This window comes from Malaya genurostris, chromosome 3 (assembly GCF_030247185.1).
Source record: "Malaya genurostris strain Urasoe2022 chromosome 3, Malgen_1.1, whole genome shotgun sequence".
Taxonomy (NCBI): Eukaryota; Metazoa; Arthropoda; class Insecta; order Diptera; family Culicidae; genus Malaya; species Malaya genurostris.
Genome location: NC_080572.1, coordinates 272,863,703 through 272,876,693, shown reverse-complemented (window position 1 = coordinate 272,876,693; position 12,991 = coordinate 272,863,703). Strand labels below are relative to the sequence as shown.

Below are 12,991 nucleotides of genomic sequence, written 5' to 3'. Positions count from 1 at the left end.
GAAACCAAAAAATAAATTAGTAAATCAAGCAAATTAACGTAAGCTGTAAACAGTAAAAGAACTATATGCTACATGCAAAATGATGCAGAATACGAGTGTGGTTTGAACATAAAACGAATGCTAAATTGAAAAGCTGAACAAATCAAGTCTAATGATGAATGATAAAGCATTAAGTACAAACAGAAACTTGCCTACATTTTTTTTACAAAACAAATTTATGTGAAAATGTTGTTAGCGTTTTTCAAAAAACTACCATTTGTTAGTGAATATTGTATTCAAGACGAATGCATGTCACTCGTTCAAAATACTTATCGAGAATATTTAAAAAATTTATGAAACAAACTTAGTACTACCAATATCGAAATTTCATTAAGAAGATACAATACAAATTGAATAGCGAAAAACAAGAATCACATAGCAATTCATCTTAATTTCATCGATTCTTAGGCGCGTATAAACGACATTACCCATGACACCGACCGAAGAATATAAACTAGCACATTTAAGGAGCTTTATTGTCTAAGGTTTTCAAACCTGGTTCATATACATGCTGATGAATCAACTGCGATTGAGATGATAATTGAGTATACGCAATGTGACTGTTAAAATTAGAAATTTCTTCACTATCCAATCGTTAGAACTGCTTTGCCATTAAGCTACCCTCGAAATGTAATGAAGCAATATTCTGAGATGAAGCAAAACGTCCGTACAATTACACTAAATGTAGAAACATTGAAAATGATAGATGAGTAAGTCTGTGAAGGTTATGAAGATAAATGTACTCAATCCACCACGCAGTGAGAGGACATCATTTTCTATGACTTCGGGTGTTGAAAATCAGTTTGAAATGACCTATGTTTTCACAAAAAATCCTATTGACCGTTTTACACAGTAAAAACTATTCCACAAAACGGAATCTAACATACGTAGATTGTTATTTATGTATTTGAAGTTGGTAACACTAAATGTTGCCCGGTGGATTTGAGTAAATTCGACAAAAGTTGTTCGCACTCGAAGCACTTCAAAGAATATGGTGGCTTGTTCTTTCGGTATAAACAGACATATCGCTACCGTTGCTTTAGAGGACCGTAAGACAGTCAATTCTGATTGGTATACCACCATTTGTTTGCCTGAAGTTTTTCGTGAAATTAAGAAAACAAACGCAAGACGTTTGAAATCATTCTTCATCACGATAATTCAAGCTCTCACACATCGGCTTAAACAACCGAATATTTGAGCAACCCGCCGTATAGTCCTAACTTGGCACCTAACGACTTCGTTTTCTTACTAAATTTCTGTTTGAGCTGTTAGTAGAATGTTCGGAATGCTATTTGCATCCTTCTTTAGTGTATCGGTTTTATAAGTGAAATTTCTTCCATGAAGAAAAAACTGCGTGGAGAGCGATGCAATAATCCTGAAGAAACTGTTGAAGCGTTTAAAAACCATGTTTTAGGGGTACCTCAAGAAAAGTGGAAAAAATGATATGAAAATTGGTTCAAGCGTATGCAAAAGTGTATTGATCGTCTAGGGGAATATTTTGAAGAACAATTAAACCATTTTCGATCAAATAATAATACATAAGTATCAATCCTCGTATACTCCCTGTGAGCTGTGAGCGAGGTAGGTAGTTTGACTAACGAGTGGATGACAAAACTTAAAGGTACAAAATCCATTTGCTCGCTGGATACTCGCACTGTGGTGGATGTCTCTTTCCGTCTGCTGTACACCGTGGTCACTTGAGTATATTGAATACCAATTAGCTGTTGATTTTGATTCCCCAGTATCTATCAGGTAAACTATCGACGATACATTTTTCGGACCATTTTTGTAGCTGTTGTATCTTGGTGATTTGTTAAAGAATTTACCACATTGAACTTAATTTGAAAACATTACTTCAATATTGTATGCTTGAAAATGGATTGATTTGTCGACGGGGTCGTTTGCATACTGGAATGGGACCGTTCATGAACTACGTAGAGCAAATTCTGGTATTTTTTAACCCCGTCTTCCCACTCGTAGCCTTTCGTAGACTTTCCAATAACTTTTCTTTATCATTAGACTTTTTCTTCGTCACAAAACAATTTTTTTAATCGTTTTTCAGTGAAAGGTTACTAAGTCTTCAGTCAGTGAAACATTTTTATAGTTTACATTCTGTAATAAGATTAAATAAAATCTGATCCAGTACCGTTGTCATAAAGTCTTAGTTATTTAAGATATTCAAGATGATATACAATAAATCTCAAACAGCTTCACTGGATGAACGATAGGAAAGCAAATGTGATTAAAATCACATATTATGTGAACAATCGTTCGTGGGCATACGATTTTTAAACGAGGAACTAAAGGGTGATTTTTTAAGAGCTTGAGAACTTTTTTAAACAATAAAACGCATAAAATTTGCAAAATCTCATCGGTTCTTTATTTTAAACGTTAGATTGGTACATGACATTTACTTTTTGAAGATAATTTCATTTGAATGTTGACCGCGGCTGCGTCTTAGGTGGTCCATTCGGAAAGTCCAATTTTGGGCAACTTTTTCGAGCATTTCGGCCGGAATAGCCCGAATTTCTTCGGAAATGTTGTCTTCCAAAGCTGGAATAGTTACTGGCTTATTTCTGTAGACTTTAGACTTGACGTAGCCCCACAAAAAATAGTCTAAAGGCGTCAAATCGCATGATCTTGGTGGCCAACTTACCGGTCCATTTCTTGAGATGAATTGTTCTCCGAAGTTTTCCCTCAAAATGGCCATAGAATCGCGAGCTGTGTGGCATGTAGCGCCATCTTGTTGAAACCACATGTCAACCAAGTTCAGTTCTTCCATTTTTGGCAACAAAAAGTTTGTTAGCATCGAACGATAGCGATCGCCATTCACTGTAACGTTGCGTCCAACAGCATCTTTGAAAAAATACGGTCCAATGATTCCACCAGCGTACAAACCACACCAAACAGTGCATTTTTCGGGATGCATGGGCAGTTCTTGAACGGCTTCTGGTTGCTCTTCACTCCAAATGCGGCAATTTTGCTTATTTACGTAGCCATCCAACCAGAAATGAGCCTCATCGCTGAACAAAATTTGTCGATAAAAAAGCGGATTTTCCGAATGGACCACCTAAGACGCAGCCGCGGTCAACATTTAAATGAAATTATCTTCAAAAAGTAAATGTCATGTACCAATCTAAAGTTTAAAATAAAGAACCGATGAGATTTTGCAAATTTTATGCGTTTTATTGTTTAAAAAAGTTCTCAAGCTCTTAAAAAATCACCCTGTATAAGATAGTGAGTTAACACACAGTTTTATTGTTTTTGTAATATCTTTCATAACCAATAAACTTTAAAAAAAAACGTAACCACTGATCGAAACGTCGGGCAGTATATAAAAGCCGTTCTTATTTAACAGACCGGTAAAGCCGAAACCATATTTATTGCAAAATTAAAATCAACAAGTCAAGTTGGTTGGTTCGATTTCAACCTCTGGGGTGTATTTTTGGGCAAATGTTTACTTTCGCAATTCCAATCATTTTGATTTTTCAAATCCGTTTTTGGTTGAAAGCTTTCACGTCAGAACAAAATTCATAATTAATTTCTTTATCATTTTATGTTTATGTTAGTACTTTTTTCACTTCGATAGGGAATAGAAGAATGAAAGAAAAAAAAACAATAAAGTCGCCTGTCTTTGAGTATACTTCTACTTGGTCATAGAACTACGGAGTTGTATCTCATTTGATAATCATTTTCACAGTACAGATTACAGTCGACGATGTTTTTAGCCAGTATGTCAAGGTCATTCGACGTGACAAATTGCATTTCTGCTCTCAAGCATCATGCATTTGGTTGAATACGAAATTTCAACTGTCTTTTTGATGAATCGAAGGAAACGCGCGGCCGGCCTATTATTGAACTAAGTAAATTGCTTGAAAAATTGAAAAAAAAATTATGAGACTACGTAGACTTTAGGCAAAACCCCCCGGCCCCCCTCGTAGACAAACGTAGACTTTTGTCAGACCGCCCCCCCCCCCTTTTTCAGAAGTCGCTAATATATACAATTACTACTGCATTCCTAAAAACTACGATCGTTTCGAAATATATGGTTATTAATAAACTTTCTTATAGAATTACTTTTAAAATAAAAGAACAAACGTTCTTCAACAAAGAACTGATGTTCACTCATTCTTCCAGAAGAACCAGTTCTTTTGAAACGTTTGCGAACGGATTGCCCATCTCCATCAATCTATATTTCTCGGTGATTTGAGGGGTGAATCAACTCATAATCGACTCGATGTAACTTAAAAGTTTATACATTTAACTAAATTGATCAATATTATATTATTGAAGTCAGAACTAAACCACTCCTGTTTGACAAAAAAAAATGAAATGTATAATTTTACTTTCGTATTTCAGTGATTATTAGCGATATAAGCACACTATTTCTCCACAAACATATAAGGATTATATTTCCATTTTCCCTTCAATTTTGTTTTCAGAAAGAGGTATTGAATTGATTGTATCGTATCGCTCAGATTGATGTATGATCCTCATGATGATGTATGAACTTGCAAAGCATTAAAGTACTTTCATTCGTGTATCAACTAGGCAAATTTTTACAGTACTTTTCCGTAAACAGAAAGCAAGCGAAAATTGATTAATGCTGTTCCGCTACATCGCTTCATTCATCTGCTCTTAGTCACCATCTATGATGATATGATATTTTCAAATTCGGGAAGCAGTTTTCGATAATTCATCGAAATGACTTTCTAAGCTGTCTCGCTATTACATTACTTTTGTGGAATATTACCTTCTGTTGTAACAGACTTCGTAGCCGATTGTGCGCCAGCATACTTCCGCAAATGCAAAACTATTTGTTTCTTTCTATTTTTTTGCAGTCCTTCAACCTTTTTTTTTTGTTTCGATTATAGAGTTTTAACCTTAAGGTCATTCGCCTCTTCGGGCCAGAAAAACTTTCTGACCCTATGTGCGGGGTTGGGAATCGAACCCAGGCGGGCTGCGTGAAAGGCATCGACTCACCCATCACACTATACCCGTCCCCCGTTCAACCTTATCCACTAAAATAGTTTTTTTCTATCCATCTTTTACACAGTGCGGCCATTAAGTTTCGAGATACTAATCATATCTCAGCAGATAATAGCGCCATCTAGCTTGAGCCTTCCTCTATTTACGTGTCTACATTTCATTACATTCGATTGACAAATGGAAACAAACACTAGAAAAGATCCTAAGCGCAAATGACAGTTTCTCTTTGGTAATTTGAAGGGAAAAAAAATTTTTACCCCCAAATTTATGCTAGGCGCACAAAAACATTTTCATATGTTTACGTTTCGTCTTCGACATAATCTGCTGACGCACTGATGAGTCGAAGACGAAACGTAAACACATGAAATTGGTTTTGTGCGCCTAGCATAAATTTGGGGGTAAAAACTTTTTCCCCTTCAAATTACCACAATCTGTACTGCCCATACTTGCATATCAGTCCCATATGGAAAATCGGCATGTCGAGAAAAAGACGATTAAAATTTTATTTTCGAATTTTTTAATTTATTGTGCTACCTAATGCTAAATCGTGGTATTATTACATGAAATATCGGTAAAACACCTTTGCTATACCAATATTGAAACAAATGAAATTATTGATATTTGCACTGCAAGGGACTGATATGCGGGTACTTTGCATATGGGACAGACATAAGTTGATATTTTTTTCTCAGTTTTCTGAAAAAAACAAACTTTTATTGCAATTTCTGAGAGTATATTAAGGATAGATTGTATTCCTGAAGCTAACTCAATATTGGCGAAAATCGATATGGGACTGATATGCGAGTATGGGCAGTGTACGGCCAGTAAGCCGAAACTTGTTTCGTTCGAGACGTCAGTTCAGACGTTACACTTTTTGTGTAATAAAAAAGTGTCTTGCAAATAGCATTAACTTTACGTCTGCTCAGCGGATTATGTTGATCTATGATTAATTATGATTAATCTGCTGACTCACTGATGAGTCGAAGACAAAACGTAAACATATGAGTTTCTCGATGTTTACTCTCTCTTTCGATTATTACGACCCCATCGGCAATCCCTCTCTCTAACATTTTACATAAAATAAATACTGTAGCCATTAGCTTTTGACCTGCACATATTATTTGTTGAAAAATACAGGAATATGCCGTAAAAATCGAAAGAGAAATTGAACAAAGAGAAACTGTCATTTGCATTTGGGACCTTTTCTAATGTTTATCGAGAAACAACTAGAATGTGACAGTTCTCCCTAAACACTTTTTCATTTGACGTCGAAATTCCAACATGGAACAAAGATACAACGCAAAACTTGATAAAAGTGCATCAGAAACATTCCGATTGATGCAGCTGTTTGTCTTTAGCAATGTCTGATCAGTGTTTGTCTCGAGCAAATGTTTTTATTTTTTTGTGGCACAAAAATTTCTTGGAGGGCCGAATGTCACTAGAGGATGATAAACGTGAAGGAAGACCAATTTCAGCTTTCACATCCGAAATGATTGAAAATGTTCGTGATTACGTTTGTGAATGATCGTAATGCTTCTCTAAAAATTATAGAAAAGGCTTTGAATATCGGCAAAGGATTTGGGCAAAACAAAGGTCTGTGCAAAGTTTGTCCCGCATACACTGACGGAAGAGCAATCGTTGCATCCGCCCGAAATGATCCAAATTTCCTGAAATCAATTGTTGCTGACGACGAAACGTAGTGCTTTCAGTACGATTCAGAAACTGAGCGCCAAAGTTCGGAATGGAAGTCAAAAAAACTCACTATAAGTAAAAAAACGCGAAATTCTCCCTCAAAAATCAAAACTTATAACTTTTTCGATAGCAAAGGCATCATCCACAAAAAGTTTGTTCCAAGTGGTCAAACGTATTCGACCCGAATATCGCGATCCAGAAAAATAAGCACAAATCAGTCATTGATCGTCAGTTTTAGACCCGAAATCTAATGAGTTGGATCACCCACCGTATTCACCTGATTTGGCACCGTGTGACTTCTCCTTGTTTTCAAAGTTGAAGTTGAACTTGAAAAGATGCTTTTTTGAAGATGTTGAGACTATCAACACGGCACCGACATGAGCGTTTGAGGGTGTTTCACAAAAGGAACTGGAGCACGCATTTGAATCACCATTGAATCGCTGTAAGAAATGTATTAAATCGAAGGTAGAATTCTTCGAATAATAAATATGGAAAACTCCAGAAATCTTGTTTATTTTGCGATTTATGGAATCAGTCTCGAAACTTAATGGACGCACTGTGTATCCATTCTTTCTCATCAGGAAAATGAAAGGAAGCTATGGCATAGTACAAATCTCCAAATAACCAGGGGAGCGCGCCGTTTGAGCCAACTGATTGCTGAGAGTTTCTATCTATGCAGATTACTCTTAGCGGAGTAAGCTTCATTATCATTTGGGGAGTCCATACTTTGCCTGATAAGATGGGCTTTGTTTTTTGTGCGAAGGAAATATGAAAAAAAAAAATTTCACAATCATGCCTCAAACTTAGGAAGGAAAGAAAAGGCTAGAAATTCACTGCTAAATCGAATGAGCTTTATACTTTTGTTACTTTTGTGAGCTATCCAATTTCATATATCACATATATTATATGTTTTACGATTCTCTAATCACAACACAAATCTATAGCATTTTGATACATGAAAATAATGTCAGGCAGTAGAGGAAAGGTGATCAAAACTACAAAACAAATTTTCTGATTAGTAGTAAGTATCGAGCTTGTTACGCGAATTGAACCGATGAAACAGTTAGTGTTTTGATAGCGGCAAGAGCCCGAACGGATCTTTACTTACAACCTGGAGCAGAAAAAGAAACAGTTCACAACGCAGCCATCAGTTCGTTTCGAATGGTTGACCCGAGAAAGGAAGGGAATATAACTAGTACAGAAATTTACAATTGATATCACGTTACTATTGCTAAGGAAATAAACTAGATTTTTTTTTCCATAAGTTGCGTTAAAACAAGGTTTTTGCTTGAAAAAAAAAACACTAACATGATGAAAAAATATGTACGAAAAATTGATTACAGTATTTCTCTCAATTCTTTCTCATCTAATTTGGTCTAATACGATTCAAAACAATAGTCTGTACCTGCCCGAAGGTTCGTCCTTTTTATTTTTTTGGTGAATATTGAAATTAAGACTACCAAAATTACTATCCTGAAACAATACCAGTACCAGTGGGCTGGTGTAAACGCGTACCTCGGTGCATATTGTAATTCACACGTGCTGGTTACTTTCACACAGCAAAATACTCGGCACTCATAGTTTAGTAACAAAATAAAGCGAAGTGGTTAACTAATATGGTAAGGTGTGTGTATGGGGTGGTAGTGATGTGGACTGAAGCAACTTTGCGAATCGTACACTGAGTTTGATTTAAGTACACAAACTAGTCGCATTCATCGTAGTTATTTACGATGGCTTTCAAGCATTCGGTTTTCCCGGTGTACGATCCGACATCATTCGACGCTTGGTCTGCAATAAATAGGCGCGTGGGAATAGTCAGACACACAACTCTGCCAAAAGCCAGAAGGTATGATGATAATTTGCTTTCGTATATGGACGCATGTGTTGAGGAAGGACTTGGAAGCGAATGCGTGAGTAAATTTTTTCTTTATTCTAACATGATAATAGTATTGAATAGGAACACTGACCTCTTCGCTGGCGGATTTGTCATGGCGCGGTGGTGTGGCCGGAGATGCCTGACTTAGTAGATCCGGCAGGACACTGCTGGTACGCTGGCCTGGTGTACCTAAACTGCTGTTCTCACCGGCACGGTTCTGCCATGTTTCAAGTGGGATGAAAAATGAGAATAGTGTTAGTTAATATTGATAGTATAATTTCGTTTTAGAATCAGGGGATCACAAATCAACTGTAAACTACTTTATTTTTGAGGTTAGGTCATAGCTAGAAAGAAAAATTGGAAAGGAACTAAACAAACAATAAGCTAATTTTGTGGACCAAACAATAACGGAGCTAGAGAAAGGAATTTGTTGATTATTGCGTTTGGGTTTCGTCGAATTGGATTAGTTTGCTGAAAAGCGCTAGGTGTGTTAAATTAATATTAGATAGTTAGAAGTTGCTTTTTAAGCGCATGAAAATCCCCATTAGTAGAAGATGTTGTTCGGAAAGGAGAAGCACTAGTGTTCAAATATTTTCTGCACAAACACAGGGTTTGCCATTGGTGGGTTATTTTGGGGATTATCGAAGCAAAAGTGATGTGCCACAGTACAAAACAACACTAGAAAAAAAACGATGAAAAAGTCCTGTTAAAAAGTTCAACAAATTGATTAGTCAAGTAGCATTCGTTGATCTGTTTTTGTTTTTGTTGTTCGACAATACAAATTGGTAATACAAATGGTAACGATTCGAAACATTTTCATGTATGTTTGCCACAAGTAAAAAAACAGTAAACGGCGACTATGAGTTCGAGGTTGGCAGGAATAGTGTAGTGAACTGCTAGGACATTTTTTTTTGCATCGCGGTTACCAACCAAGACGACCACAGTCCACAAACCATACGTTACACACACACAACGACGCTATATCCGGTTGAAGTTTTTTTTGTTGTATTCAGGTTAAACTATCCGCGCAAAAATAGTCTGGATTGACACTTTTTGACACTACTTTTCCTTCAGCTTTTAGCTAGTCGGCATACCGGTTAGTAGAGTTGCACACATAGCATTGTTAGTGACGGGAAATAGGTGTTCATCTATTTCCTACTAGAATTCATTCCGATTATTGACAAACACACACAGACACACTTATGTACAGAAGCAACCTATTTACAGTACTAAATAATATACAGTTATGTGCAAAATTTCTAGCAGTCCAGTGGCTCGGATCAAGCCACTGAGATTTTAAATCAATATCCTCAAAATATGCAAACTCAACAATCAATAGTTTACCACAGTTTCTGCAAAAATGAAATAACAAAACTTCATTTTTCTTGAGATAAGAAACGTTTCGTTCCAATGTAATAATCTTTAAATAATAAATTAGATTTTCATTCATTTATAAAATACCATGCAAGTAACTTTACTTCAACAAAAGAGAGTTCCAATGTCAACGTCACTCGTTTCCGTTTTACGACAAAACGAAACTAAAATATCATTTGTATGGAAATGTAGTTGAATTCAAATTCTTATTCTTTCATCAATGTATGAAAAATCTGTGAAGCTTAACTATAAAAAGAGTCTAAAAGTCGAGTAACAACAGGTAAAAATCATTATGTATCGTTTTCTGTCATTATCGATTCTCGAAGCTTCGGTTAAGCATCGAAATACTGCACAGAATACGATTTTCACTGAAAACCGTTAATGACTCCAAGGGTAAAAGAAACAAAGAATACAAGAATTTGTCGTTGACTGGGCATGGATCTCGTTCTCAAAATTTACAAGCGGAATAGTGAGTGACATTGTTTTTACGTCATTTTCGTCTATTTTGATTCAATGAAAATGACTTTTATTAGCCCCGATTGTCATGCTACCTATTGTCATTTTATTCACATTGCAAAAGACAAATTACTTTTCGTCTGCTCTAATTGAAAAAGAGCCGCATTTTATATTAAACTCAATTACCAGAGAGATCAACAAAATAAGGCTGCTCATTGTAATTTTTGCTCAAGTTACAGGGGCTAATTCTAAAAAATCAGTTGGTTGAACAAAACCACGCGTGAGAATGAAATAAATGGTTCATGGAATTAATATATTCACAAGTGAAATTGCCGCATCTGGAGTGAAGACCACCCAAAAGCTACCAATACATCCCAAAAAAGTCACTGTTTGTTGTGGATTATGCGCCGGTGACGATGGACGATATTTTTTTGCGCAAACCCGAAGAATTGAACATGCCTGACATGTGGTTTCAACAAGACAGTGCCACATCCCACACGGCACGCGAAACAATAACTAAATTGAGAGGCGCCTTCGGTGAACATAAAGCAGCAACGATTGACGCACTGGAAGCCAATATGGAAGCATTTGTTCGTGAAATACCAGCCGATATGTTGAAGAAAGTGTGCCAAAATTTATACTTGCGCATGGGCCATCTAAAGCGGAGCCGCGGCTAACATTTGTGGTTTTTTGAAAATCAAATCCTGAACCTCTTAAAAAATCACCTTTAATATTCAATTGTATTTAGTCAAAATACCCCATACATGAAACTACTCAAAAGAAAATTAACGAAACATTAATCTCCAGAGACAGAATGACCAGAACTTCAAATTATCATGCACTCTTAATGGAATAATCCAATCCAACAGCCTCATTTTTGTTATTTTACTGCCCCATTCGTAAATGACCGACACCAGAACAAACAAAGAGAGGCGAAGCATTTTCGTTTCTCATTGAAAAAAGAGAGTGTATAATTGTGAATCGTAATAAATATTCTTATTCATCTATAGGTACCACGATTTGTTTATTCATATCGATCTACTTATCGTTGGATATGGATAAAATGTGAAGTTAAGTTAATGCCGACTTCACTTTATAATGAAAGACATCACTATAAATCAGCATAACTTTTGGATAGTTGTATATTTTGATCATATGTAAACATACACACATAAATTGGATTATCGATCTTAGCTGTTCAAATCTTGGTAACTGGTATTTTCAGTAAAATAACATTTCATCACAGCGGTACCTTAAGGTACTGCTGTCAACAAATTTTTATTTGTGCTGATATATCAGTAGAATGTGAATGTTCGGTAGTTCGGCTGTTCTAAGCTTGTCAAAAGGTGCAAAAATTTCCGAACGAAGCTTAGTGTGTGGAATGAGAAACCGATTTTTTACCGTGAAAACTTTTTTATTATTCATCTAGAGCGATACAGTTGACCCATCGGTCCTTCAACATTTTGATGCCCTTTGAAAAAAAAAAAAGATTTGTCAATGCTTTTTTTCCGTTCCTATAATGACCTCAGCATTCGTCGAAAATTTCTATCCCTGGAGAAACCTTTTCAGATTTGGAATTAGGACCGGGATGTATATTGCAGAAACTTTATGTCTGCCTAGTGGTTTATTTTGAGCTGCTTGGTAACATAACAGTTCTACATAAACTTTTATGTACTGACGAGTCGAAGACGAAACATAAAGTATAAAATGTATACACGTTTATCTTTCTTATCACTTAAGTTGTTTCACTTGGTATATCTGTTAACTGGCAACTAGTGATTTTGCAGAAAGCCATTTTCCGGAAACTATTTCTCCAAGAGAGTCATTCAGCCCGGGAGCGGGTCATTGCGCCGAAAGCCTATTTGCCGAAAGTCGTTTCGCCGAATGCCATTTCGCCGAATAGGTCATTTCGCCGAAAGGGTCATTTCGCCGAAAGGGTAATTTCGAATACATCAAATTATTTTTTTGTGTTATTATGCCTCCTGTATAACTGATGTGTGTCCCGCGTTGGCGGTTCAATGCATAGGACGTCTTACAAGCCAGTTGTCGTATGTTCGAGTCCCGACCTGGAAGGATTCTTGGTGTCAGTAGGATCCATAGTTTTAGCCATGCAATGATTCTGTACACTAAGAATCGGCTGCGAAGTCTGTTGAAACAGAAAGGCCAAATTCCACAAAAGGAATGTAATGCCAAGACTTTGCTTTTGTATAACTGATGTGGCGCAGCCACATAACCGAAGCCAAGATGGCCGCCGACCCGCCGTCGGAAGCGGCGGCCTCTTGCATACAAACCTGTAACCGCCTCGTTTGCCCGGTCTACTCGAAGCTTGGTTTCTTTGCTTGGGTTAGGTCCGAACGAGCGGTAGCGAGGTCGGACAGCACACGAATCAAATCGATGTGGCGAAGCCGCATTAGATATTGTTTTATTTAGTAAACGGAAAATACCACATACATTTGCTTGGTAGATACCTATGGAATTGCTTTGATGATTAGTAGTCAAAAAGTTTCTTTGGGAACTCCGTTCTGAGGTTCATGAATCAATCTTTATTCAAGAAGTACAATTGTA

The 12,991-nt window shown here is 36.6% G+C and overlaps 1 protein-coding gene across 14 annotated transcripts in view; it reads right to left on the bottom strand.

Annotated features, from left to right (window-relative positions):
• The window catches only part of LOC131437298 (serine/threonine-protein kinase mig-15), a 172,675-nt gene that overhangs the window by 6,175 nt on the left and 153,509 nt on the right, over positions 1-12,991 (bottom strand). For all 14 annotated transcript variants that reach the window (XM_058606554.1, XM_058606552.1, XM_058606553.1 and 11 more), the window contains one exon: positions 8,688-8,813. In XM_058606554.1, the coding sequence (XP_058462537.1) occupies positions 8,688-8,813 (126 nt within the window). The remainder of the gene's footprint in view (positions 1-8,687; positions 8,814-12,991) is intronic.